Source organism: Hypanus sabinus, chromosome 20 (assembly GCF_030144855.1).
Source record: "Hypanus sabinus isolate sHypSab1 chromosome 20, sHypSab1.hap1, whole genome shotgun sequence".
Classification (NCBI taxonomy): domain Eukaryota; kingdom Metazoa; phylum Chordata; class Chondrichthyes; order Myliobatiformes; family Dasyatidae; genus Hypanus; species Hypanus sabinus.
This window is the reverse complement of record NC_082725.1, coordinates 64,451,315-64,479,188: the sequence shown is the minus strand read 5'-3', so window position 1 is coordinate 64,479,188 and position 27,874 is coordinate 64,451,315. Positions and strand designations below refer to the sequence as shown.

Here is a 27,874-nt window from a genome sequence, read left to right as displayed (position 1 = left end):
GCAGTGACAGGAAGGAATAAGTCTTCAATAACGTCAGCTTCATCTCCGTGCCATGGACCACTTGTTTAACGGTTGGGGTCCATGGCATAAAATGGGTTGGGAACTCCTGAGAGTGAAAGCAGTCATGTCCCAAAAAAAAATTTTTCTTTAAAGTAAAAGGCCCATTCCACAAAATAAATGCATAGAATCTAGATCAACAATTCAAACCTGCTGGAGCATTTATCCGTGTTTTGGAGATGTCGTTTTTCCAAAAAATTGTTAAACAACCCCCAAAGTCCTCTTTAGGAGACCTTATGAAGAATAGGTATTTTCCCTCCATCTTGGTCAACATTAGTGCCTCTAGGTCAGGGAGACCAGGTAACTAAAAGCAAAATACTCTGATAATTGAAATCTTACACAAACATAGAAATATATTAAAATAATTGCAGGTCAGCAATCTCTGCACAGAGTTAAGTAAAAGAGAACCTCAGTTTCCAGGAAGGCACTTTACAGTCTTCCAGATAGTTGAACATTGAATAAAGTAATATTAATTGTTACGTACCCCGTAACTGGGTGTCAGACCAGCAAAGATAGAAGTATCTGTTGGAGTCTGGTGGTACTATATTCAAAAGTGTTTATTAGTAAAATAAGCAAAACAACACCAATAATGCAAATATACATATAACACAGGTTAGCAATAATAGGAATAATTAATAATAGTAGGAATAATAATAAGCAATAATAAACAAGCTCTATCGATGTCCAGGGGTAAATGAATTGTCATAGAAAAGTATAAAGTTCAGTTCAATTCATGAGTGCTGAGGTAGTTATGCTTGTTGTGTTGTAATCATTGGAGAGAGAGAGAGATTAAGCAGCCGCAATCAGCAAACCTTCCTGTTGCATTTTGATTCCGTTGCACCGTTGTTGTGGTAGTCATTCAGCTATGACCCCTCCGTTCTTCAGCTAGACCATTCTTCTGTGGTGGACTCGTCACTCTGGCATGAGTGGACGCACTCACAAGTCCCCACTGGACCTGCTGTAACACTGTGAGTTTTACTGACCGATCTCCTGGTTCAGTCTCCGAAGCCCCCCACCTTTCCTGTGGGTTCCAACACTCAATCAGTGTCCAATGGTGTGTCTGAAGGGTGTCTCTCCAGACCTGTCATTTTATCCCCACTCACGGGGTCTCAGCTATCCATCAATTCTGAATGACTGTGTCCATCAAATCAGGCCACTCCTGCAGTCTCCTGAGGAATGTTAACGAGCAAAGTAACATCCTTGTAGTGTAAGTAAATAATCCAGGAAGAGTCAGAATAAATCAACAGTCTCTCTTTCTCTTATCTGTAGCGAATGTTCGTGCCTGTGTTTCGTCTCTCTCTATCATGAGCAGCATAACAACAGCAATAATCGTAGATCTCCGGGGTGGGGGGTTGGGAATGGTTAACTCTGCACCCCATTGTCCATCAGGTCTGTTCATCACTCATAACATAATCAATGACATTAAGAAAGCGTAATAATTATTTACCATAACCAATGTACTCCCTCATTTCTTCAGGCACCAACTGTAAATCATACCACTATATTGTTTATACTTCTTCTAACCCTATTTTTTATTCCTTTTAAATGATACATTACGATAATTCCATCTTTTACTCTCTCATGCTTTATTAAGAGTCAATCTTATCCAATCCCATCTTCACAATTCCTTTTCAACTGCATGTGTTGCATCTTTTTTTTTATAATAACAGTAGCTTCATGTTTCCAATTGAGTCAGGAGTGGAAAAAAAACTTATTCAAATTAGGATACAACTGAAGACTCATTTTTAATCTCGGAACAAAGTACAAAAGTAAGTATAGTTTTAATTCAAACTGAGAAGATAAAAAATTAGACTCTTGAAAATGCACAGCAACTGTGCATAATGAGAATGTAATAGGCAATATAATCAACCATAAGGGCTTAATTAGAGAATAAGATAAAAGAAAATAGACACTACGTATGTCTTAAATAAGATTTGTTGAAGTCATGACTTCATAATATGCTGGTTCAGCAAGATATTTATTGGAATGAAGGTATAAATATTAAAAGTATTTTTGTACTTCGGCATATTTTAAATCCATGCAGGCTATTTCTTTGTATCAAAATACTTTGATTTGAATAACATTTGCTTGAAGAGATTATACATTTTTGAATTACTTTCACACTTAACTACTTCTTGTAAAGTTACTTGTACTTTTCTAGTCTAAATATAATAGTAACACATTTAAAAACCACTGGTAGTCAAATTTCAGCTCATATACTGGGAGATGTGTGCATTAGTGATTTTTTTTGTGTGTAAAAGATTGTGATTAATTTGGATTGAGGGAATAGAGGGAAGCTCTGCAAATGTTTCAAATCTTACTGGGTCAGATTTCATTTTCGGCAAACGTACAGCTGTACTTGGAAAGAAATATTTTTAAGTACAAATAGTTATGACCTGGATTGTTAGGACTGAGGAAATACAAGAAATTAATGCCTTAAAAATGAATTGAATAACTTGCAGAGCAACTGGGAGTGTGGACAATTGGACCAATGGGATTGCTATGCTAGACATAGATTCAATGAGCTAAATGCACTTTTTCCTGTGTGATAACGTACGAGTTTCCAAAACCATTTGAGTTTCAAGAAGAGCTACAATAACGTAACTGCTAATAAATATGTAGTTCAAATGTTGCGCTGTTGTACAACATTATAACATATTGCTTGATCCCAGCAATCAGAGGGCAGACCTAACAGTCTAGAAGCACAAACCCTATCAAGACATCCAGGGAACACAAATTGAAACAGTTAATATAGAAAGCATTATCTATAATCATGGCCATAAAACTTCCAGATGACTGTAAAACATTATGCGGCGTACTTATCTCCATCTTTCAGGAATTCAGTCATTCTCCCTCGATCTCATTTATATATTACTCTAATGTAGTTGATTATTAACTTCATTTGCATTTTCAGATCTACAAACCCCATTTCCAGAAAAGTTGGGATATTTTCCAAAATGCAATAAAAACAAAAATCTATGATATGATAATTTACGTTAACCTTTATTTAACTGACAAAAGTACAAAGATTTTCAATAGTTTTACTGACCAACTTAATTGTATTTTGTAAACATACACAAATTTAGAATTTGATGGCTGCAACACACTCAACAAAAGTTGGGACAGAGGCATGTTTACCACTGTGTTACATCACCTTTCCTTTTAATAACACTTTTTAATCATTTTGGAACTGAGGATACTAGTTGTAGTAGAATTGCAATTGGAAATTTTGTCCATTCTTGCTTGATATAAGACTTCAGCTGCTCAACAGTCCCCGTTGTCTGATTCTCCTCTTCATGATGCGCCATACATTTTCAATAGGAGATAGATCTGGACTGGCAGCAGGCCAGGCAAGCACACACACTCTGTGTCTACAAGCCACGCTGTTATAGCCCGTGCAGAGTGTGGTCTGGCATTGTCCTGCTGAAATAAGCATGTATGCCCCGGGAAGAGACGTCGCCTTGATGGCAACATATATCTCTCTAAAATCCTAATATACGCCTCAGAATCAACGGTACCTTCACATACATGCAACTCACCCATGCCGTGGGCACTGATGCACCCCCATACCATCACAGATGCTGGCTTTTGCACCTTTTGCTGATAACAATCAGGATGGTCGTTTTTATCTTTGGCACGGAGAACTCAACGCCTGTTTTTTCCCAAAGCTAGCTGAAATGTGGACTCATCTGACCACAGCACACGGTTCCACAGTCACTCGGTCCATCTGAGATGAGCTCGGGCCCAGAGAACTCACCGGTGTTTCTGCATAGAGTTGATGTATGGCTTCCTCCTTGCGTAATACAGTTTTAAGTTGCACTTCTGGATGCAGGGACGGACTGTGTTAAGTGACAACGGTTTTCTGAAGTACTCCCGAGCCCAGGTGGCTATAATTGTCACAGTAGCATGACGGTTTCTTAGGCAGTGCCGCCTGAGGGCTTGAAGATCACGCGCATTCAACAGTGGTTTCCGACCTTGCCCTTTACGCACTGAGATGTCTCTGAATTCTCAGAATCTTTTCACAATATTATATACTGTAGATGTTGAAAGACCTAAATTCTCTGTAATCTTGCGTTGGGAAATGTTCCTTTTGAACTAACAATTCTCTCACAAATTTTGGCACAAAGGGGTGAGCCATAACCCTTCCTTGCTTGGAAAGACTGAGCCTTTGATGGACGCTATTTTTATACCCAGTCATGATACCTCACCTGCTACCAATTAGCCTGTTTAATGTGGAGTCTTCCAAACTGGTGTTACTTGAATATTCTGTGCAATTTTCAATCTTTTTTTAACTCTGTCCCAACTTTTGTTGAGTGTGTTGCAGCCATCAAATTCTAAATTTGTGTATATTTACAAAATACAATTAAATTGGTCAGTAAAACTATTGAAAATCTTTTCTTTGTACTTTTGTCAGTTAAATAAAGGTTCATGTGAATTAACATATCACAGATTTTAGTTTTTATTGCATTTTGGAAAATACCCCAACTTTTCTGGAAATGGGGTTTGTAATTCAGAATGAGTAATAGGTGCCAGAATTGTTATGGCGGTACGTATCTTGTAAGTAAATAAATCTCACATTTTATTTTGCTAATATCCTTATAAATTGCCATTTCAGTCTTTTGCAAATATCCTTTCATAATAGCAGTGACACAAGAATATCCCTCTGTGACAGGATGGTTATGTTGTGCCAGACAGAGAAAATAAGGTGGCACATTCCCTATTAGGACAGTTAGAACAAATGGAATTCTGAACCAATTCCTGAAAACATTCCTAAAAATAAAGTACTTTCTGCATTTTGTGTTAATTAGATTGTCTCAAAGGCTACAACCCTCCATCAACAGATGCAATACAAAAAAAAGCAAGGGAGCACACGATTTTAAGTTTATGTATATCAATAAGTTACAATATTGTTCTTGTGGTAATTATATGGGGACAACAATTTGTTTTCTTTTTGTTTTAATGCAGTGACCTTTCAGAAAATAGACAATGACTAAAGAATGAAGGAAGCCTGCAAGTTGGAACTATTTTGATCAGTTGGTTGAATGAATTACAAATTCTTCATCATTTATTGGGATATGGATGTCCACTAGGAAAACCTATCTGCCCTAGTGAAAGAATTCTTGAGCTATTGCAATCCTAGAGAAGGTTATACAGTCATCAAGCATCACAATAAAAAGAGCCCCATCAGTCTACACTCGCCTGCTCTTCTGCCTTGTCCCATCGACCTGGAACATAGCCCTCCACACCTATCCAAACTTCCCTAAATGTTGCAACTGAACCCACATCTACTGCTTCCACAGGCAACTCGTGCCACACTTGCACCGCTCTCTATGTGAAGAAGCTCCTCCTAAGATTCACCTTAAATAGAAACATAGAAAACCTACAGCAAAATACATGCCTTTCGGCCCACAAAGCTGTGTCGAATATGTCTCTACCTGAGAAATTACCTAGGATTACCCATAGCCCTCTATTTTTCTGAGCTCCATATACCTGTCCAGGTATATGGAGCTCAAACCCTATCGCATCCACCTCCAGCACTGTTGCTGGCAACCCATTTCACGCACTCACCACTCTGCGTAAAAAAAACCTATCCTTGATATCTCCTCTGTACCTACTTCCAAGCACCTTATAACTGTGCTCTCTGCTGCTAGCCATTTCAGTCCTGGAAAAAAGGCTCTGACTATCCACACAATCAATGCCTCTCATCATCTTATACACCTCTATCAGGTCACCTCTCATCCCCAACCACTCCAAGGAAAAAAGCCTGAGTAAATATTTCACCTTTCACCCTAAATCTATGACCTCTAGTTCTATTCTCACCCAGCCTGAGAGGAAAAAAGCCTGCATGTATTCACCCTATCTATATCCCTCATAATTTTATATACCCCCATAAGATCACCCTCCATTCTCTTATGCTTCAGGAAATAAAGTCCTAACCTATTCAACTTTTCCCTATAACTCAGGTCTACAACTCCTTGTGAATTTTCACTGTACTTTTAAACTTCTTGATGCCTTTCCTGCACAGTGCTACTGGGAGGGAGTTCCAAGATTTACACCCAGCGATGAAGGGCTGACATTTCCAAGACAGTCTTGTGTACCACAAGGGGAATGTAGAGTTGGTTTTATTTTGGCCTCAGTTTGACATAATGCCACATTACTTCAAGGGGTTCTGAGTCAAGGATCTCAGAGCTAATCCTTCCCTCCTGCATATCACAGTACCAACACCTCTGACTGAGACTGAACTTAATTTGGACTCACAAACAGAGAAATTATCTGCTTAATTTCTGAAAGGTATGTTTCTGTAAGTATGATCCTATCATGTTGTTGTTTGGTTAATATGGGGGACAACTCATCTAGTTGAAATACCCCATCCCCAGTGAGAACTTTGCAATGTTAACTAATCTGGGAGAAGTACACTATGACTAACACTGTGTCTTGGGTAGTTCTTCTGATTTATCACTTTTCTGTTTCAATATTATGAAACAAATAAGTTGCTTGTTTGACAAATACAAAGGGTGATCGGAGTCACATTAGTCTAGAAGCAGGCAGAGGCAGATTTCCTCTCCTTGAGGACACTAGTAAACAACAGGACTATTTTCTTAACAATCAAATCTTTTTGTGGTCATCATTGTTAGCACTGTTTATTTTTTTATTGAATTTTCAAATAGATTACAGAAAAAAAAATTATCAACCCTTCCCCCCCTCCCCCCAAACATATCCCTATAGAAAAAAATGAGAAGAAAAAAGAAAGAAAGAAAGAATGCCTGGATATCGGAAGATCCCCACATGCTCCATGGAGCTCATAATACCTTTAATATGTATATTTATTTCTTTCCCCAGATAACCAATAATTTTATTTTCGGAGCACCTATATATTTTATCCTATTTTTTGTAAATAAGGGCGCCAAATTTTCAGAAATATTTCATATTTATCTCTTAAATTATAAGTAATTTTTTCAAGTGGAACGCAGCTAAAAATTTCATTCTTCCAACGATCTATACTTAAGTATGAATTCGATTTCCAAGCAACTGCAATAGCCTTTTTGGCTACTGCCAATGCAATTTTTATGAATTCTTTCTGATATTTATTCAATTTGGATTTCGATTTTATCCCTTCAATATCGCCTAGTAAAAATAATGTTGGATTATGTGGAAGTTGTATTCCAATAATTTGTTCCAGTAAAACTCTTAAATTTGTCCAAAAAGGTTGAATTTTAAAACAAGACCAAGTAGAGTGTAAAAAAGTACCAATTTCTTGATTACATCAAAAACATTGATCAGATAAATTTGAGTTTAATCTATTTATTTTTTGTGGTGTAATACATATTTGATGTAAAAAGTTATATTGTACTAATCTTAGTTGAACATTTATTGTATTTGTCATACTGTCAAGACATAATCTTGACCAACTTGTTTCATCAATTTTAATATTCAAATCAGTTTCCCATTTTTGTCTTGACTTATGAATTCCTTGTTTAATTGCATGATTTTGAATCAAATTATACATACCAGAAATATTTTTTTTAATTTTTCCTTTATGAATTAAAGTTTCTATTTCATTAGGTTTCGGCAATAACATTGTTTGACACAGTTTATCTCTTAAATAAGCCCTTAGTTGGAAATAACAGAAAAGAATATTTATTCTTTAATTGGTCAAATGACTAATATACCTCCTTCAAAATAGTCTCCTATATATCTAATCCCTTTATGAAACCAATTATATAAAAGTTGATTATCCACTGTAAAAGGGATAACTTTATTTTGAATTAAAGGTCTCTTTGCTAATAAAGATTTCTTTATCTTTTCATCAACATTTATCTTATTCCATAAATCAATCAAATGTTTTAATATAGGAGATTCTTCCTTTTCCCGTATCCATTTAGATTCCCATTTATATATAAAATCTTCTGGTATATTTTCTCCTATTCCTTATCCATTGTTACCATTGTCATTATCAAGGGGGAATGATCTGACAATATTCTTGCTTTATAGTCCATATTTTTCACTCTGTCTTGAATATTCACTGATAGTAAGAAAAAAATCTAACCTTGAATAAGTTTTATGTCTATTTGAATAAAATGAATAATGTCTTTCTCTTGGGTTAATTCTTCTCCATATATCAATCAAATTTAAATCTTTCATCAATGATAAAGTTAATTTTGCTACTTTTGGTTTTGTAACAACCTTTGTTGACCTATCTAAAACTGGGTCTAGACAAAAGTTAAAGTCTCCACCTATTAATATTTTATCGTGTGCATCAACCAAATTCAAAAAAGCCACTTGTATAAATTTTACATCGTTTTCATTTGGGGCATAAATATTCATAAGAGTCCATAGTTCTGAAAAGATTTGACAATGTATAATTACATATCTTCCCGCAGAATCAACTAATACATTTTGTATTTTAATTGGTAAAGTTTTGTTGACCAAAATTGCAACTCCCCTCGCTTTTGAATTAAATGAAGCTGCTATAACATTTCCGACCCAATCTCTCTTTAATTTCTGATGTTCTATCTCTGTTAAATGTGTTTCTTGTATAAAAACTATATCTATTCTCATTTTCTTAATGTATGTTAAAATTCTTTTTCTTTTCACCGGTCCATTAAGCCCATTAACATTAAAACTTTAAAAATTCAGTAAATTAGTCATTATTTTTAACGGGGTTACTCCAGTCTATAATAATACATAATATTTCAACTCTCATAGTACCTTGGGGAATTATTTTAAAATTCTCCATGTTGCTATGCGTCTCCCCTCCGATCATCCAGGCAAAGAAAGACAAAAGAAAAATATATAAAGAAAAAAATAACAAAAAACCCCTCTGCTAATGTTGTGAATGGAAAAAAAACACAACATTACCCCCCTCCGTTTTGCAGGTCATGGCAAACGCCATGATTACACACGTGAATCCCGTAGCGATCGATCCGAAGTTCCCCCAGCACCCGTAACATGAAAAAAGTATATATAAGAGAAGAAAAAATAATATCACTACTCTCGATTAATATTTCTCAAATTTTTACCTTTCTCCCTCTGTATCATATAATTAAAAGTATATTTAAATATTCTTCTGTCCTTAATGTCCATCAACTCACTTCAGTGTCCCCATCTTCATCTTTAATCTGTTTCACTTTTAAATCTTTACTGTGTCTAGCGAATATTTGGGAGTTCTTGTGCAAACTCCTCTGCATCCCGATGATCAGTACAAAATCTTGGTTTTCCGTCATCCAAAAAAATTATCAGTGTTGCCGGGTGGTGCAATATAAATTTATAACCCATTTCCCATAAAACTTTTTTCACTGGATTAAATTCCTTCCTTCTCTTCAAAAGGTCATAACTTATATCAGGATAGAAAAGAACTGCTTTCCCTTCTATCATCAATGGCTCATTTCTCTCTCTGGCACATTGGGCAGCTGCCTTCAGGATCTTTTCTTTATCTTGATATCTTAAGCATTTTATCAAGATTGGTCGTCGGTTTGATCAGGTTGAGGTTTTGGTCTTAAGGCTCTGTGGACCCTTTCGATTTCAATCAACTGGGTTCCCTCTTCCATTTCCAAATTTTCCGGGATCCATTTTTGAAAAAATTTTATTGGATCCTCTCCCTCTATCCCTTCTTTAAGACCAACAATTTTAATATTATTTCGTCTACTAAAATTTTCAAGCACGTCTATTTTTTCCAACAGTCGTTTTCTTTCTGATGTCCAGGCAAGAATATTATCTTCCATTTTATTCACTCTATCAATAGTGTCTCCTGTTACTTCTTCCAGCTTTTTAACTTTCTTGTCCATTTTCTCCTGTTTTTTTCACCATTTTATCAAACATAGTCTTCATATTTTTAATATCTTTTCATGTTTTTAGTTATTTTAATTCATGCATTATTTGCACCAAAGCTTCTCTTATGTCTCCAGAATATCTTCCACCTCCAACCTCTTCCTGTTGTTCTTCTTTTGCCTCCTTATCTTCATCTGTATGTTCCAGAGAATCCGAATCCACCTCGGGTTCATTTTCACTTCCACTTCCAATCGTAGCTGGGATTTGTAGTTCAAATTGCTCATGTTTGCACATGCCCTTTGCTTCGCGCACATGCAGTTCCTGTTGTTCCTTCTTGGAGACTGTTGATGTTGCCGCTGATTCCTGTTCTGTATTGCCGGAGGTAAGATGCACTTGAGTCCGAGGCTTTTTCATGGTAGCCGGCCCAGCTTGTACTGTCTTCAAAGTAGTAGTTTTCTTCTAAGTCTGTTTAGGAGGCATATCTAAGGAAAATCCTGAGTAGTTTAGACGTAGCTTTTAGAAAATATTTACTAACTTTTCTTCACTTAAACATTAATTTATTAGCTTTTTACGGGAGAGCTGGATTTCCACGTCGCGATCCTACGTCATCACGTGACGTTCCCCCAGCACTGTTTATTTTTAATTGGAGAATTTAAAAGTTCCATAGCTACTTTGATGAATATTAAATTAACAAGCTTCCAGTACTTAATGGATCAAGTTCATTTATAGGTTATGTTGATAGTGGTCCACCACACAAACAAATAACATTTCAACACATCTTGGCCAAGTACTCCAAATTTGATACCTTAAAACTAATTGACAGGTTATCCTTTATAAGCATTGCCTGCTGCTCACCCATTTGAAACAAGAAAATGGTTGAATGCATTTCTGTTGCATCAATATGGATGTCAACATCTCCAAAGATCTTCATAAGCCGAACATATTAATGCAATTACGAAGAAGGCACATCAATGGCTAAATTTCATTCGTACCTCTTTTTTTAATTACTCTCACTGTAATCTTCAGCATGTAATTTCCCTTTAAGCAATGTACTTTTAAACAGACTTAATGAACTACAGATTTCATGATCTTATTAAGGTCTCAGTAGAATTAACTCTAAAACAAACAGGTGCAGCACCTTCAAGCTTACGAAGGTGTATTGCCATGGCCAGAGGCGAGGCAGGAGAAGGGTACTCCAAGCCAGGATGAAACACAAAGGAACGAGACAACCAGTACCCAGCATTTTGTTGGTAAATGTGCAGTAGCTGGAGATTGAGGACCTCTGGGCAAGATTGCTGTATTGGAGGTGCTCCAATGTGGCGCTTCTGTCAAACCCATGTTCCCCAATCTTAAGCACCTAATGATCAAATGTTGTCCGTTCCATTTTCCTAGGGAGTCCTCCTCCATAAATCTGATCGCAGTTTACATACTATCAGTGGATGACTATAATCAAGCACTTGAGATACTGAATGATGCTACAATGGAAACAGTCCATCCTGTTGCATTTCAAATCATAGTGGGGAACTTCCAACGTTTGTTTGAAGAAAACCCTGCCCATTTACAGTATATGATCTGTAGCACCAGAGGTCCCAACAGTCTAGACCACTGTTATACTAAGATAAGGAATGGCTATTGTTTCATGTCCAGACCACATTTCGGTAAATCGGATCATTTGGTTTTCTTCTTCTACTTGCATGCAGACAAAAGCTAAAGAGCAAGGCCCCAGAGATTAGAACATCAAAGAGATGATCACGGGAGGCAGAGGAGTGGTTACGGGATTGCTTCAGTCAGTGGACTGGGCCGTGTTCAAGGACTCATCTGTGGATCTGAATGAATACACCACATTTGTCACTTTATTAAAACAGTTGTAGATGAGTGTGTCCCCACAAAAATCACTTAGTCCTCCTCAACCAGAAGCCCCGGATAAACCATGAGATCTACATTCAGCTGAGGTCTAGATCAGAGCTACTCACGTTTTGTGATCAAGAAAGTTACAAGAGATCCAGTATGATCCCTGGAACAAACAAGAGAAAATCTGCAAATGCTAGAAATCCAAGTAACACACACAAAATGCTGGAGGAACTCAGAAGGCCGAGCAGCATCTGTGGAAAAGAGGATAGTCGACGTTTCAGGCTGAGACCCTTCAGCAGAACTCCCATTTTCTCATTAGGATCTATTAAAATTTAAAAATTTTAGAAAAATATGATGTAAAGGGTATGAGGAGAGCATGGTAAAGAGTTGCCAAATCAAAATTGGATCATCAGAGAGGCCAACTGGCTTACTCCAGTTCTTGTTTCTTTATGTTCTTAAATAGTAATGAAGTATCTTTTACTTAAGATACATCAGTGCTAATTTTGTTCCAGGTGGAATTACATCTTTTATGGTGTATTTAAACTGGTTTTGGGAATTGGCGCTTCATACTGAAATTAGTGAGAAGAATTACATTAACACTAATTATTAGAGGTGACAAATATCCTATTAAAAAGTAAAAGTAGTTTTAAATTTCTTCACCTCTGCAACATGGTGGAAGTTAGCATTGATATCACAAATGGACTGAAGTTGTTCTACACTGTATAAAAAAAAAATCGAAGATAGACAGCTGTTATCTAAATTAAATGGTATCCAAAACAACCAAGTTGTTAAAGAGTAATATTTTACAACTTTAATCAATGGGATACCAGGTCATATAAACAACAAAGCAATCGCATTTTGAGCAATTAGATGCAAGTTTCAGTCCCTCAGCGTCCAAATAATGAAACTTGATGACACAATTAGTATATTCACAACTTAATCTAGTAACTGAATAGTAGTTCATAGAGCAGAACAATCCATCAGACAAGTTGAAAAATCAGGATAATACGACAAAAAAACACTTCATATTGAGAGCTTTAATAAACAATATTGATGACAAGCATTTGGTAAACAATTACAATACCTGGCTCGAAAGAGGATGTTTAAAGAATCACTTGCTGTTTTTCTTGGAGAATGGAAAATACAGACAAAAATAACAAAGATATTATTTTCACCAGTGCCATTGCTGTAAGGACTGCAAAATGTAAATAAAATAAGAACCTTTTCTGCAAGGTAGCGTAGTGGTTAGTACAGCACTTCAGCACGGGTTCAACTCCCGCTGCTGCTTGTAAGGAGTTTGCATGTTCCCCCCGTGACCTCGTGTGTTTTCTCCGGGTGCTCTGGTTTCCTCCCACAGTCCAAAGATGTACCAGTTGGTGGGTTAATTAGGCATTGCATATTCTCCCATGATTAGGCTAGGGGATTAAATCAGAGGATTGCTGGGTAGCAAAGGTCAGAAGGACCTATTCCACGTTGTATGTAATAAAAGATGACATTACCCATTTAACACTGCAGTGCAATAATGCCTCCTCTCTTATTTTCAAATTATATTTGTCAATGCAAGTAAGCAGCACAGAGATTTGCATGAGAGTTAATTACATTGTCATTTCCTTCAGTAGATGTTCAGAAAGCAGCTTGGTGGATCCAAGAAAAACTCTGCAGTGTTAAAACTGTTGTGCTAAACAGTCAACATTATACTCAAATGGAGCTCACATATTATGATTCACCATGTCACTAAACCACTGCACCAGAATTTATAAAGCAAGAGAACAGTACAACACTTACTATATAACTTAGCTGGCAATCATTCAACATCAGAAGCAACTCGGCAATGATCAGCGTGTGCTCCAACCCTGTGCAGAAATTTAAGAAAAACACATTTATTAAGTCATTCAAAACCTTTATAAAGATCCACTTGTCATGTCCAGCCAGGAGGCCTTTCCAAGAAAATGCTGGAGGACATGTTAAATAACAGCAAAGCTTGCTTACTGTTGCTGCTAACACATCAGTTTCATTGAAGATCTGCCACTCTGGTTTTAGACCATCAAACAACTTCTATAGGCCGATAAGATTCATCCCAGCATTGTTCATCCTGCTGTTGGCAGCCCTGCCATTTCCAATTTGACTTGTGGGGACTTGTAATCATCCAATCAATCCTGAGTCTGACCTTCAGTCACTTTTGTGTGGTCATGCCTGACTTGAAAAATACACATTATCCAATAGCGATCATTCTCATTTGCCAAGCAAACCTCAGTGACAAGCAAGGTCCTGTTTTGGAAAGTAAAGACCTCTATTGTCACTCACTCAGGAGCTATCCTCGGAGTATTCATACATAGCACGTATTCAATACTAATGATAAAATTGGCCATACTCAGACTGTGAATAAAAATGCCATATATATTTCTATTGTTTCTTCAGTTTATAGTTCAACTCTGATAAAACATGTGAATTATCCAGTGTACCTTAACCAATATGATGATATTATACAGTCATTAAAAATAAAGAATTTAAGGTAGAGGGCTTGAGTTACAAGGAGAGGCGGCCTGCTAGTTCTTTATTCCTTGGAACACAGGAGAAAGAGGATGAGTATATAGAATGAGTTGCCAGAGATAGACATGTGAGTATCATTTTAGAAGTTCGCATAACAGGGTTGGGAGTGATGTGAGCCGACCAAAGGAAACTGGAACTAACAGGGTGGGCACAGTGGTTAACATGGATTTGTTGGCCAAAGGGCATGTATCCATGCAATGTTGCTCTATGATTCTTGCAGTTCCACATAAATGTTGAAGAGCAAAGAGTAGAGGCACTGTGGAAGCCTGCGTGGTTAAAAAGACTATAGATGAAAATTTAACTTCACATTTCCTGATTTTCAGTTTATTACCAAAATTGTTTAGCTGATCAATTAAAAGATTATGAGAGGCATAAATAGTCAGCGGTATTTTTCTTTGCAGGATTGAAATGTCTAATACTAAACAATGAGAGAAGGCAAGTTCAAAGGAGATGTGTGCGCAAGTCTCTTTACAAAGAGAGTGGTGGGTGGCTGGAATGTTCTGCCTAGGGTGATAGTGGAGGCAAATACAATAGAGACATTCAAGAGGGCTTCTGATAGGCACGTAAATGTGGTAAAGACGTGGACACTAAATACAGAGGGAATCAGTTTAGTACTTCTTTACTACTTTAATTAGTTTGGTACTATATTCTGGGCCAAAGGGACTGTTTCTATGCTGTACTGCTTTCTGTTCTAATTATTGGGAATGTATACTCAATAATTTGGGAAATTAAGTTCTTCTCTTCCTTTAAAAGTAACTACTTAAAAGCATAAGTAACAGTGTATGAGCCATATACCTATTTCCTGTCTGCCTGTATAGTACTTTGTGTTGTGTGTTTATTATGGGTAATTTATCACGTTTGAGGCCTAGTAGAAGCAATTGAGTCAAGTCACGTATACTCTCTTTTTCTTAGTTAGCTGGTTTTAGACTAGTTTGAAGCAACTGGAGAATTATATTTTTTTTTGTTGATCACTTACAGTGGTATGCAAAAGTTGGGGCACCCCAAGAGATTTGAGCTCTCAGATAACTTTCACCAAGGTCTCAGACCTTAATTAGCTTGTTAGGGCTATGGCTTGCTCACAGTCATCATTAGGAAAGGCCAGGTGATGCAAATTTCAAAGCTTTACAAATACCCTAACTCCTCAAACCTCGTTGCAACAATCAGCAGCCTTGGGCTCCTCTAAGCAGCTGCCTAGCACTCTGAAAGTTAAAATAAATGATGCCCACAAAGCAGGAGAAGGCTATAAGAAGATAGCAAAGCGTTTTCAGCTAGCCATTTCCTCAGTTCGTAATGTAATTAAGAAATAGCAGTTAACAGGAACGATGGAGGTCAAGTTGAGGTCTGGAAGACCAAGAAAAATTTCTGAGAGAACTGCTTGTAGGATTGCTAGAAAGCCAAATCAAAACCCCTGTTTGAATGCAAAAGACCTTCAGGAAGATTTAGCAGACTCTGGAGTGCTGGTGCACTGTTCTACTGTTCAGTGACACCTGCACAAATATGACCTTCATAGAAGTCATCAGAAGAAAACCTTTCCTGTGTCCTCACCACAAAATTCAGTATCATTAGTTTGCAAAGAAACATCTAAACAAGCCTGATGCGTTTTGGAAACAAGTCCTGTGGACTGATTAAGTTAAAATAGGATTTTTGACCACAATGAGCAAAGGTATATTTGGAGAAAAAACAGTGCTGAATTTCATGAAAAGAACACCTCTCCAACTGTTAAGCACCGGGGTGGATCGATCATGCTTTGGACTTGTGTTGCAGCCAGTGGAACAGGGAACATTTCACTGGTATTCACAAGTCAAAAGGATCTTGATCAGGATGAGGTCAAAGTAGAGCGGGCCTGTGTGCTGGACAATGTGGAGATTAAGGAAGAAGTGCTGGATCTTCTTAAAAACATCAAGATTGATAAATCTCCAGGGCCGGATATGATACACCTCAGGTTGTTCTGGGAATTGAAAGAAGAGATCGCAGGAGCATTCGCCATGATCTTTGAATCCTCTTTGGCTGCAGGGGAAGTGCCAGAGGACTGGAGAATGGTAAATGTAATTCCCTTGTTTAAAATAAGGTAATTGGAAGAAACCTGGGAACTATAGACTGGTGAGTCTTACGTTGGTGGTATGCAAACTGCTGGAAAAAATTCTTAAGGATAGGATCTAAGAGCATTTGGAGAAGTACAGTCTACTCATGGATAGTCAACACGGCTTTGTGAAGGGAAGAACATGCCTCACGAGCCTGACTGAGTTTTCTGAAGAGGTAACAAAAGAAATTGATGAGGGTAGGGCAGTGGATGTGGTCTACATGGACTTCAGCAAAGCATTTGACAAGGTCCCTCATGACAGACTCATCCAGAAAGTCATGAGGCATAGGATAAGTGGAACCTTGGCTGTTTGGATTAAAAAAAATGGCTTAAAGGAAGAAAGCAGAGGGTGGTTGTGGAAGTAAAGTATTCTGCATGGAGGTCGGTGACTAGTGGAGTGCTGCAGGGATCTGTCCTGGGACCCCTGCTATTTGTGATTTTTATAAATGACCTGGATGTAGAGGCGGAAGGATGGGTGAGTAAGTTTGAGGATGACACGAAGATTGGAGGAGTTGTGGATGGAGCTGTAGGTTGTCAGAGGTTACAAGAGGATATAGACAGGCTGCAGAGTTGGGCAGAAAAATGGCAGATGAAGTTCAATCCAGGCAAGTGTGAGGTGATGCATTTTGGAAGGACAAACCAGAAGACTGAGTACAGGATTAATGGTCAGTTACTTAAGAGTGTGGATGAACAAAGGGACCTTGGGGTTCAAATCCATACATCCCTCAAGGAGGCTGCGCAGGTTGATAGGGTAGTTAAGAAGGCCTATGGGATGCTAGGCTTCATTAACAGGGGGATTGAGTTCAAGAGTAGAGAGGTCATGTTGCAACTCTACAAATCTCTGGTGAGACCACACTTAGAGTATTGTGTTCAGTTCCGGTCACCTCATTATAGGAAGGATGTGGAAGCTACGGAGAGGGTGCAGAGGAGATTTACCGGGATGTTGCCTGGTTTGGAGAACAAGTTATATAAAGCAAAGTTAGCAGAGCTGGGACTTTTCTCTTTGGAACATAGAAGAATGAGATGGGACTTGATAGAGGTCTACAAGATTATGAGAGGCATAGATAGGGTGGATAGTCAGTACCTGTTTCCCAGGGCACCAATAGCAAACACCAGAGAGCATATGTACAAAATTAAGGGAGGGAAGTTTAGGGGAGACATCAGGGGTAAGTTTTTTTACACAGAGAATTGTGAGTGCCTGGAATGACTTGCCAGGGATGATGGTGGAGGCTAAAACATTAAGGGTATTAAAGAGCCTCTTGGACAGGCACATGGATGAAAGAAAAATGGAGGGTTATGGGGTAGTGTGGGTTTAGTACTTTTTTTAAGGAAATTATGGGTCGGCACAACATGAAGGGCTGAAGGGCCTGTACTGTGCTGTAGTGTTCTATGGTTCTATGGCAGAGGGAAGAATGAATTCAATTAAATACCAGCAAATTCTGGAAGCAAACACCACACCGTCTGTAAAAAAAGCTGAAGGTGAAAAGAGGATGGCTTCTACAACAGGATAATGATCCTAAACACACCTCAAAATCCATGACGGACTACCTCAAGAAGCGCAAGCTGAAAGTTTTGACATGGACTCACGGACCCCCGACCTAAACATCATTGAAAATCTGCAGATAGACTTCAAAAGAGCAGTGCATGCAAGATGGCCCAAGAATCTCACAGAACTAGAAGCCTTTTGCAAGGAAGAATGGGTGAAAATCCTCCAAACACGAATTGAAAGACTCTTAGCTGGCTACAGAAAGCGCTTACAAGCTGTGATACTTGCAAAAGGGGGTACTGAGCATGCATTTTTGCTACGGGCCCTTTTCCTTTTTTGTTATTTTGAAACTGTAAAAGATGGAAATAAAAAAGTAATCTTGCTTAAAATATTGAAGAAATGTGTCATCTTTAACTTTATGACTTTTGAAAATCAGGTCACCTTTTACTCACTTAGCTATTCACAGTAGCAGAAATTTTGACCAGGGGTGCCCAAACTTTTGCATGCCACTGTATTTCATTATTACACTTAAGTTAATTTGAATACTAATTACTGTTATTTTTGCTGTGTTGCTAATTTAGTTTCATTAGTGATTTTAATCATTGTAAGATCGTTTGTCTTTGCGGGTTCTGTAATAAAAGATTAAACATACTTTTCTTGACTTGGTGCTATGTTATTTGGAAGGTTCAACTCCTCTACTCAGTCTCTCAGTGGTTTTGGTTTGTTTTCAAGTAACCACTACAAACAGTATTGCAGGCATAGGAAGAAATTAAAATCTTTAAAAAAAACCTCAAGGAGAGGAAACATATTGGGCAAAAATGTAATGCAAGATCTGAGTATAGGACTATACTGAATGTGATGAACCCCTAGGTTTATCTTGCCGTAGACTGTCATTTTGCCTGAGTGATGTCAGCTGCCGGCTTTCTTGGCTCCTGTTTGATTCTTACTAAGAGACAGAGGGGGGCAGAACTATTTGACTCTGCAGCTTGCTTTGATTTAAGCAAGGACACTCACTCACACACAGTCAGTCGCAGTTGGAGTCGGACAATGGGAGGAAGCCAGTGACTAAGGGGTCACTGGTTAGAACTTTCGAGTGTCCACAAGGGTGGGTTGAGCATTGACCCAGCACATTGATAAATGGCTATCACGTTGTATGATTGGGGCAACCTTGTGGAATCTACCTATGTGTTAACCCTTGCCTGGGTGGAAGTTCCCTTTGAAGACAGTACCCCTGTGATAAGCTACTATTGGTGATAATTCGTAAGTGGATTTGGAACGACGATGGATTATCCTATGGCGATTGTTATCCTGTTTTACCACCGTGGAACCTGTGGAATATGACATAAATGCCTTCTCTCGACAATCACCTTGATGTACAAATATCTCTCACATCATTTAATCTGTGGATGAACTGAACTTTCATACTTTACCATCTCAAGATTCTAAGCCTGGTGCCCCCAAGCTCAATAGTTTTGGAGTTATATTTACACATATGTATATTCATAACACTGTTAACTTTTGATTATTCCTGTTTAAGTTGCTATATTAAGTAGATACTAATAAAGATAGTGGCTTTAACATCAAAACCAGATTCCAGGCATGGTTTTTGCTGCTGGTTCATTTAAACTGTTACGGGTACGTAACATTGAATGAGTGGGGATATAGTTGACATTATTATTTTTCACATGCACAGGGAATCTATATAATGCCATTCCTCATTGGCTTCATCAAATAATATCCTAAAATTAATATGTACACTGAAAACAGTGAGCTATACATTAACATCTCTTTCAATCGCACCATCTATTAGTAAATCACTCCACTTATTCACGGTTCACTTTCCCCCAAAGTTTGCATTCATTGCCCTCTATCCCTCAAATCCTATCCCTAGGCAAAAATTTTTCTCCTGCCATCAATTTTATCCTGCAGCATCATCACAGGCACAGAATGTCATATAAATAGTATTCACAATATAAATTAAATATAATTTCCCCTATGACCATATCATATAGAGGTAGAATTAGGTCGTTCGACCCATCAAGTCTGCTCTGCCCTGTCCTTCCGTTAACAGGAAGAACATGAGCTAAGACAAAGTGGATTCTGTACAGGTAGAGCTAAAAAATTACCAATGGGCAAAATATATTACTATGAGTTGTATACTACACTTCAAACAATACTAGTGATGTTGGGAATAGCATTCAACAGGAAATTAGAAAAGGAAAACTCTTTATAAAACTCTGGTAAGCCACATCTGGAGTATTCCATACAGTTCTGGTTGTCCCACTATAGGAAGGATGTTGAGGCATTGGAGAGGGTGCCGAAGAGGTTGACCAGGATGTTGCCTAGTTTAGAGAGTATGTGCTATCATGACAGGCTGGATAAACTTGGGCTATTTTCTCTGGAGCGCCATAAGCTGAGGGGAGATCTAATAGAGGTTTACAATATTATGAGGCGCATAGATAGAGTGGACAGGGAATATCTTTTACCCCAGGGTTGAAATGTCTGAAACCAAAGGCATGTACTGAAGGTGAAAGGGGTAGGTTCAACAGGAATGTGAGGGGTAAGTTTTTTTACTCAGAGAGCGTTGGGTGTCTGGAATGTGCTGTGTGGTATGGTGGTAGAGTCAGATACATTAGAGGCTTTTCAGAGACATTTGGACAGGCACATGGACATGAGGAAGATGGATGAATATTGACATGGTGTAGGCAGACAGGATCAGTGTTTGGGTGTTGTCAATTTACTTTCTAGCTGGTTCGGCTCAAGATTGTGGGCCAAATGGCCTGTTCCTGTGTTGAACTGCTCTTTGTTCTATGTTAAGCAATATGTTAAAACTATAATCACATATGGCGTTAATCTACATAGATCGGACACACCAAATCAGTACACGCTAAAGGATTAATTAACAAAAGATAAACTGCTGGATGAACATAGCAGGTCAGGTAATTTCTGCAGAGGGAAATGAACCGCTGATGTTTCACATCAATACCCTTTATCAAGATTGAAAGACAAGAGGGGAGATGCCAGTATAAAGGAGGTGAGGGGAAGGGGTGGGACGAGAGTTGGTGGGTGATAGATGGGACAATAGGAAGATGAAGGAGGGAAGGTTGAGAAAGTGGCAGAGGCTGGGAGGTGGCAATAGAGGGCTGGAGATTGTGGAATCTGATAGGGAAAGTAAATTGGTAATTTGCTTTATTATTGTCATATATAGTAAAATTATTTTTTGCATGGCATCCACACAGATCAGCCCATCACATCATTACACTGAAGCAGTACAAGGGAAACACAGTAACAGAGTTACAGTCACAAGAAATTGCAGTGCAGGTAAACAATACGGTGCAAGGTAACAACGAGGCAGATTGTGAAGTCAAGAGTTCTTCCTACCACACCAGGGAATCATTCAATAGTCCCACAAAAGGTGCAATAGCCTGGTGAGGTGCAATCCCAGGCCTCTGCACCCACCCTCTGTCCAATGAGAGGGGGAGAAGAGAGAAAGTCTGGTCTGGGTGTGGTCCCCACTCATGCCAGTTCCTTCACCAAGCCAGTAAGAAGTATCAACAGAGCCCATAGAGGGGAGTCTGGCCTCCACATCACGCTGAGCCGTGGTCAGAACTCTCCGCAGTTTCTTGTAGTCTTGCTGTACCAATCCATGATGCATTGAAACAATGTTTTTTATGGTGCATTGATAAAGGTGCAAGATACAGGAAAGAATACAATTAAATCAAAAAAAGTACATTTTAGTACATAGAAATCAAAGTAGTCATAGTGCTGTTAAACTGTAATGTTTTCAGTTATGCCAGTTGGTTCAAGAACCAAATGATTTATGGGATGTCGTTGTTCTGAAACGCATAGTGTAGAACTTCAGGCTTCTGAAATAGGCTGTTTACAAGCACACCTTTCCATCACCAAAACATCCAACTTCTAATTTCATCATAGTCTCCATTTACTCCCATGCATAGTGCTAAATCTCTCACCCCTACAACTGAAAATTGGAATGGACATACAATAGTTTACAATAACAGTATTGACTTTGTCCAGTCTGTTAACATGTATGTTGTTGGAAACCTTACAGAAGAAATAAATCTGAAATAGTTACTACTTTGTTTTAAAGATTCTTACACACGATCCTTCATTCTTATCCCCATGTGGATAAGTTACTATCTCAAGGAACACAGTCAGATTTTATGGATATCCTGAATGGGGAAAAAACTACTTGGTACACTGGTGAAAATTATGAAAAATTAACACAAAAAAATAAAATCTTACTAAAACAAAGCTGTATTTTTGTTGTAGGGATAATTTGAACCCTCCACAGAAGAGAAAAGTTCTTGAGCAGTCAAGATACATTCCACAGCTGCAGACAGAGACCAGTTTGCTCACAACCCATCTGCTGTATGCGAATATTTGCCATCATGCAAGGGATTCACTACATCTTAGTTCTTTCTTAAAAGAAATACAAAAGGAAAATTTAAATGAAATAAATGGGGCATTTAAAAAAAAATAGACAAAGTGAAACTACAGTCCCAAAATTGTGAAGCAAGTGCTCCCATGTACGAAAGATATATCATTCCAGCTCTCTAGCATTAAATTTATCATACGTCAACTATAAATCTGTGACTGTACAAAGCTTTAAAACAAGGGCATATTCTGTTAAACATAAAAACATGTTTTTTTTATCTTGTCTTGACTTTCGTATCAACTTACTTTCATGACAATTCTTAATTAACATAATTAATGGAGGCATACCAGCACCTTACAGCAGAGAGCATTTCTGAATTTAAATATAAAATACTGATCTCCAATGTTCTATTCACTATTAAACACCAGCAGCAATGAGATCAAGAATAAAATAAAGTATATCTTGTATAATACTAGTTTAACTATATATATGTATCAACATTTAGTTGACAGGGCATTACAGGGAGAAAGCAGGAGAATGGGGTTGAAAGGAAAAATGGATCAGCCATGACAAAACAATGGAGCAAACTCGATGGATTGAATGGCCTAACTCTGCTCCTATCTCTTATGGTCTGTGGTCTGAAAGCATGTTGCAGTATCAGGTACTCTTAAGGGCATCCTTAAAGTCACTAAAAAGTCACCAAAGTTCACTAAAAAGTCCAATTCAAATTGGGAAATCACCTTCTAGGGACTATGGACTTGACCACAGTGCACTTAGCCATCATACCTGGAACAAAAGAAAAATTGAACAGAAAGCTCCAAGTACCATTTTGATTTAATATTCATTTACTGGTTATTATCAATAATTAAGGAGTGCATGAAAATGGACATAACACAAGGACTAGATCAGGCACAATTTCTCTTCCTTGCCCCCCACTTACCTACCAATGTTTGCAAACAAAATATTGGACAATGATTATAATTGATAGAACAACAACAAGCTATGGAGAAATTTGCCTAAGAGAAAAAGTTATGGTTGTATTATTATGTTTTGCTGTCAGTTAGCTTTACTCTCAAGTGCTTCTGTAAATAGACTTTCACACTCTACTGTAAACAATGGAAATAATTTCACCAGCTTCAACCTGACCTCTGAATAATAACACATCCAATCAAGGTACCATTCTCAAATAATTTTGACTATTCAAATAAATATAAACTATTTTCTTATTAAGACAACCACTTGTTTTGGAGTCAGCATCTGCTTGTCCTTGTCTGCCGTGCCTATCTAGCCACTATCTTCCTGGCTTCTAATAATTATGGTTAGATCATACAGAAGTATGTGCCTACTGAGATGGAAAATTTTGTAACTGGTTCATGAAGTGAAAAATTCTCATTCAAACATGTAACAGAATTTCATATAATTAAATCTCTATGACAGAGTAAATTAGGGCAACCTTAACTTTGAAATGGGAAATTATAATGTTGGGCCACATCCAAAACTACAACACAAGATATGTGCCATTTTGTTGTTATAGTCATGGAATGTTGCCATGTCCCAGGTACCATATTTTAAAAAAGAGACTCCGAATCTGTAAAACATTACAGGTGGATATGAAAAATCACATAGGAACACGTGAACTTTCCAATGGCCTGGCAAACATATACTCCTCAAACTATAATCACTGGCCAGTAAGCCCAGTTCTTTTACACAATCTTATTGTGTCTAACACAGTAATTACATTTCAAAAATACTTCTTAAAGAAAACCTTGGGTTATTATGGAGTCATTTAAACATCATATAAAAATAAAAGCTGTTATCTTTCTCAACAACTTAGAGTAGAGGTTGGATTAAATGAAATGATTTTGAACATAAAGTCACAGGATAGATGAATGAATACAATTAATTAAAGTGGAAGTAAAGAATGCCAGAAAGATTATTGAGACTCACTTAATTCAAACAGTAAAACTATTTTTTACTTAATAAGGTGAAAATAATGGAAGATGCTTTCCAAGCAATTCAGCAACTTAACTTACAGCTAATAGTTGCCTTTAGATTCAGTGATAAATAAAGTAAAAAAGCATAGAGGATTTTTATGGGGCTTGACAGGGAAGAAGCATAGCTGCTCTTTTCCCCATGGTGATGATACTTTCAGTCTCAAAACACAGGGTTTGCGTTGAAGACAGATGAGAAGAAATGTTACCACCAACACAGTACAGAAAGTCTGGAATTCACTATTCAGTTGGGCAGTGGAGGCTCAGCCCCAGATTATGTTGAAGGTAGAGAGTGATACATTTTGGAAGTCAGAGAACCTAGGGATTTACAGTTAATGCAGCAAAGTGGTGCTGAAATACACTAAAACTGTAATTCAATGTTACAACAGGCATGATGAGAAAAATGCCATTCCCTGTTTCTAATTTTTATCTTCATCTTATATTGTAATAACTATATCCATGTTTGAATTCTAATTTCAAGTGTTCCAATTGAACCTTGTTTCCCACAATAATTAAATTGCAGCAACACTTGGCTAGACAGAGCCTTCTAAGATAACAGCTTGTTCTATCTGACAGCAGTTCTCAACATATGTGGGACACATCAATTACCTTACGTACCAATACACTCCATATCAGTTAATCACAGAATAAATTGAACAAGGTCACAGACATGTTTAAATCAATAATTAAATACAGCAGTAAAAAAAATCGGCAGTGGATTATTTTTAAAAACTTACCAAAAATGATTTCTGCTTAATTCCACTAAATACATATATAAAATTAGAGATCTTGCCAGATTAAACCTCAAGTACTTTGCAGCAAAGATGTCAAATGCATGAGAGTGTATTTGAAAAGTGTATCATCAAAGGTAAATATTCAATAAACTAGCCAAGATCTTGTGGTCAGTAGCAGCAAAAGCACTTACCACTAAAATTGAATGCTTCCCAAAAAGATCTAGCAATCATTACAATAAAATTACCCACTTCCAATGATTGTTGTTTCCAGACATCAGTTCATAGTTTGTCTTGTTCACCAGGTGTAATATCATCATGCTAATTGGGTATTACGAATAGTGTACGAACAAGTTTGTACTTATTACGAACAAGTATTACGAACAAGTAGTGAGCAAAAGGCACAAATTTTAACATTATGTAGACTTCTAAATAAAGATGCAAATATGGAAATATGATGAAAGTAGATAATAAAATAACATAATCTTCTAAAAAAACGCCTGCTTAAATTACACTGGCTTGGAGATACTTGTTTATTTCTTATCCACAACTGATATTTTTTCCTTCATTAATCCTTATAAATATATGTCATTAACACTAGCTGGCAAAACTTTCATATGCGACCTTAATAGTAGTCTGCAGAGGTATGCACATTTTAGAGGGGATGGTGGAGATAAACTAAGCAGTGAATGGCATGAGTGAACTCCCTACGCCAGCACCCTTCCTTCAGCCATAACAATCATCTAATAAAAGAATAAATGTTTTCTATATTTTCTCAAAATATGCAGTTTCGCCCTTGTGACAACTGAGACAAACTGAATTTTTTTGTAAAATTATTAGAAAATGTGCAATTGTTCAACAGTCAATTGGTGGAATTCAGTGGAGTAGGTGAGGAATGCGTAAATTATAATCATATGGATTAATAACACTGCCAGATATCTAACGGTGAAAAGAGTATGAATAAACTATTAGTAAACACAAAGTACTGCTGATGCTGTGGTCAAATCAACACATACAAACAAGCTGGATGCTGCCCAACCTGCTGAGTTCACCCAGCTTGTTTGTACGTATTGAATAAACTCTTCTTGGGCTTCCAGCTAGGTAGAGGTATTGATGTTACACGATGTTTCAAAGACAACCTCTGCCATCTTCATCAGGGATGATGTCTGGGCATGTCTATCCCAGTTATATTTATATCCTCATCGTTCATCCCTCCTGATTGATTAGTCCTCATCAAATCAGGTTTCCACTCTCCCACCTTGTTTACAATCGAATTCCAGTTCTGACTTAGAGCAAGACCTTCATCTTAATTAAAAGTCTTTTCCTCTCGTTTTATTTCAAATGGCTTCTTTCACCAGGCTGTCCCAAAAGCCATTGGTGTAGCACAGTAGCTTTGTGCCATCAAAGTCAATCCTATGGCCATTGCGAATGTAATTTTCTACTACCACTGATTTCTCTGAGTTACGAGCTCAGTGGCTGCGACAGGAGAGACTGCACACAACAACTGTTCCCCGGGTGCTTCACTGGTTGCAGCTTTATGGGAGAGTGGCAAAGAGAAAGCCACTGTTGAAAAAGCACTCACATGAAATCTTGGCTAAAGTTTGCCAGTAAGCATGTGGAAGACTCTGAAGTCAGCTGGAAAAGCTTTCTTTGGCTGATGAAACCAAAATTGATCTAATTGGCCATCAGACTAAATGCTATATTTGGTCAAAGCCAAACACTACACATCATCCCTACCATGAAGCATGATGGTGGCTGCATCATTCTGTGGGGATGCTTCACAGCAGCAGGCCCTAGAAGGCTTGTGAAGGTGGAGGGTAAAATGAATACAGTAAAATACAGGGAAATCTTGGTGGAAAACCTAATGCAGCCTGCAAGAGAGCTGCAACTTGGGAGGAAACTTGTTTTCTAGTAAGACAACGACCCCAAACATAAAGCCAAAGCTACACAGGCATTACTTAAAAACAACAAAGTTAAAGTGCTCGATTGGCCAAGTCAGAATCCAGACCTCAATCTAATTGAGAATTTGTGGCTGAACTTGGAAAGGGCTGTTCACTCACAAGCCCCATGCAATCTGGCAAAGCTTGGGCAGTTTTGTAAAGAAAGGGGAAAAATTGCAGTGTTCAGATGTGCAAATTTGAGAGAGACCTATCCACACAGATTCAAAGCTGTAATTACTGCCCAGGTGCATCTACTAAATATTGACTTTAACAGGATGAGTAATTATGCAATCAACTATTTTGTGTTTAATAACTAATAAATTCAGAGCAATTTGTATAAATTTGTTTTCACTTCCACACACGAGCTTTTTTTCTGTTGATCAGTGTCAAAAAAGCAAAATTAAATCCACTGTGAATCAATGTTGCAATACAATAAAACATGAAAACTTCCAAGGGAGTGAATACTTTTATAGGCACTGCATATTATCATGTATTACATTGTACAGCTGCTAACAAATTTCATGCCAGTGATAATAAACTGATTCTGATAATTTGTTAAGATCATCCACCACTTCTTGTCCTCCATTACCACCTCTCCAGCATCATTTTCCAGCAGTCCAATATCCTCTTTTTCACTCCTTATATTCCCGAAAAATCTTCTCATAGATTCTTATATTATAAGCCAGATTACCTTCATATTTCATCTTTTCTCTCCTTTTCTAGTTGTATTCTGGTGATTTTTTTTTTAGCTTTCCAATCCTCTAACTTACCACTAACTTTTGCTATATTATATGCCCTCTCTTTACCTTTTACACTGTCTTTGCTTCCTTTGTCAGCCACAGTTGTGATATCTTCCCTTCAGAATACTACTACTACTTTGGGCTGCATCTATCTTGTGCCTTCGAATTGCTCGCAGACACTCCAGCCATTGCTGTTCTGCCATCATCCCTGCTAGAGTCCCCTTCCAATCAACACAGGCCAGTTCCTCTCTCATGCTTCTAAAATTCCCTTTACTCCACTATAA

General features: G+C 37.7%; 1 protein-coding gene across 8 annotated transcripts in view; it reads right to left on the bottom strand.

Moving 5' to 3' along the window:
- Positions 1-27,874, bottom strand: part of fars2 (phenylalanyl-tRNA synthetase 2, mitochondrial) — a 459,304-nt gene that overhangs the window by 373,431 nt on the left and 57,999 nt on the right. For 4 of the 8 annotated variants that reach the window (XM_059945680.1, XM_059945675.1, XM_059945681.1 and 1 more), the window contains one exon: positions 13,462-13,529. The exons of the other annotated variants lie outside the window; for them this stretch is intronic. In XM_059945680.1, the coding sequence (XP_059801663.1) occupies positions 13,462-13,529 (68 nt within the window). The remainder of the gene's footprint in view (positions 1-13,461; positions 13,530-27,874) is intronic. 8 annotated transcript variants of the gene reach the window in all.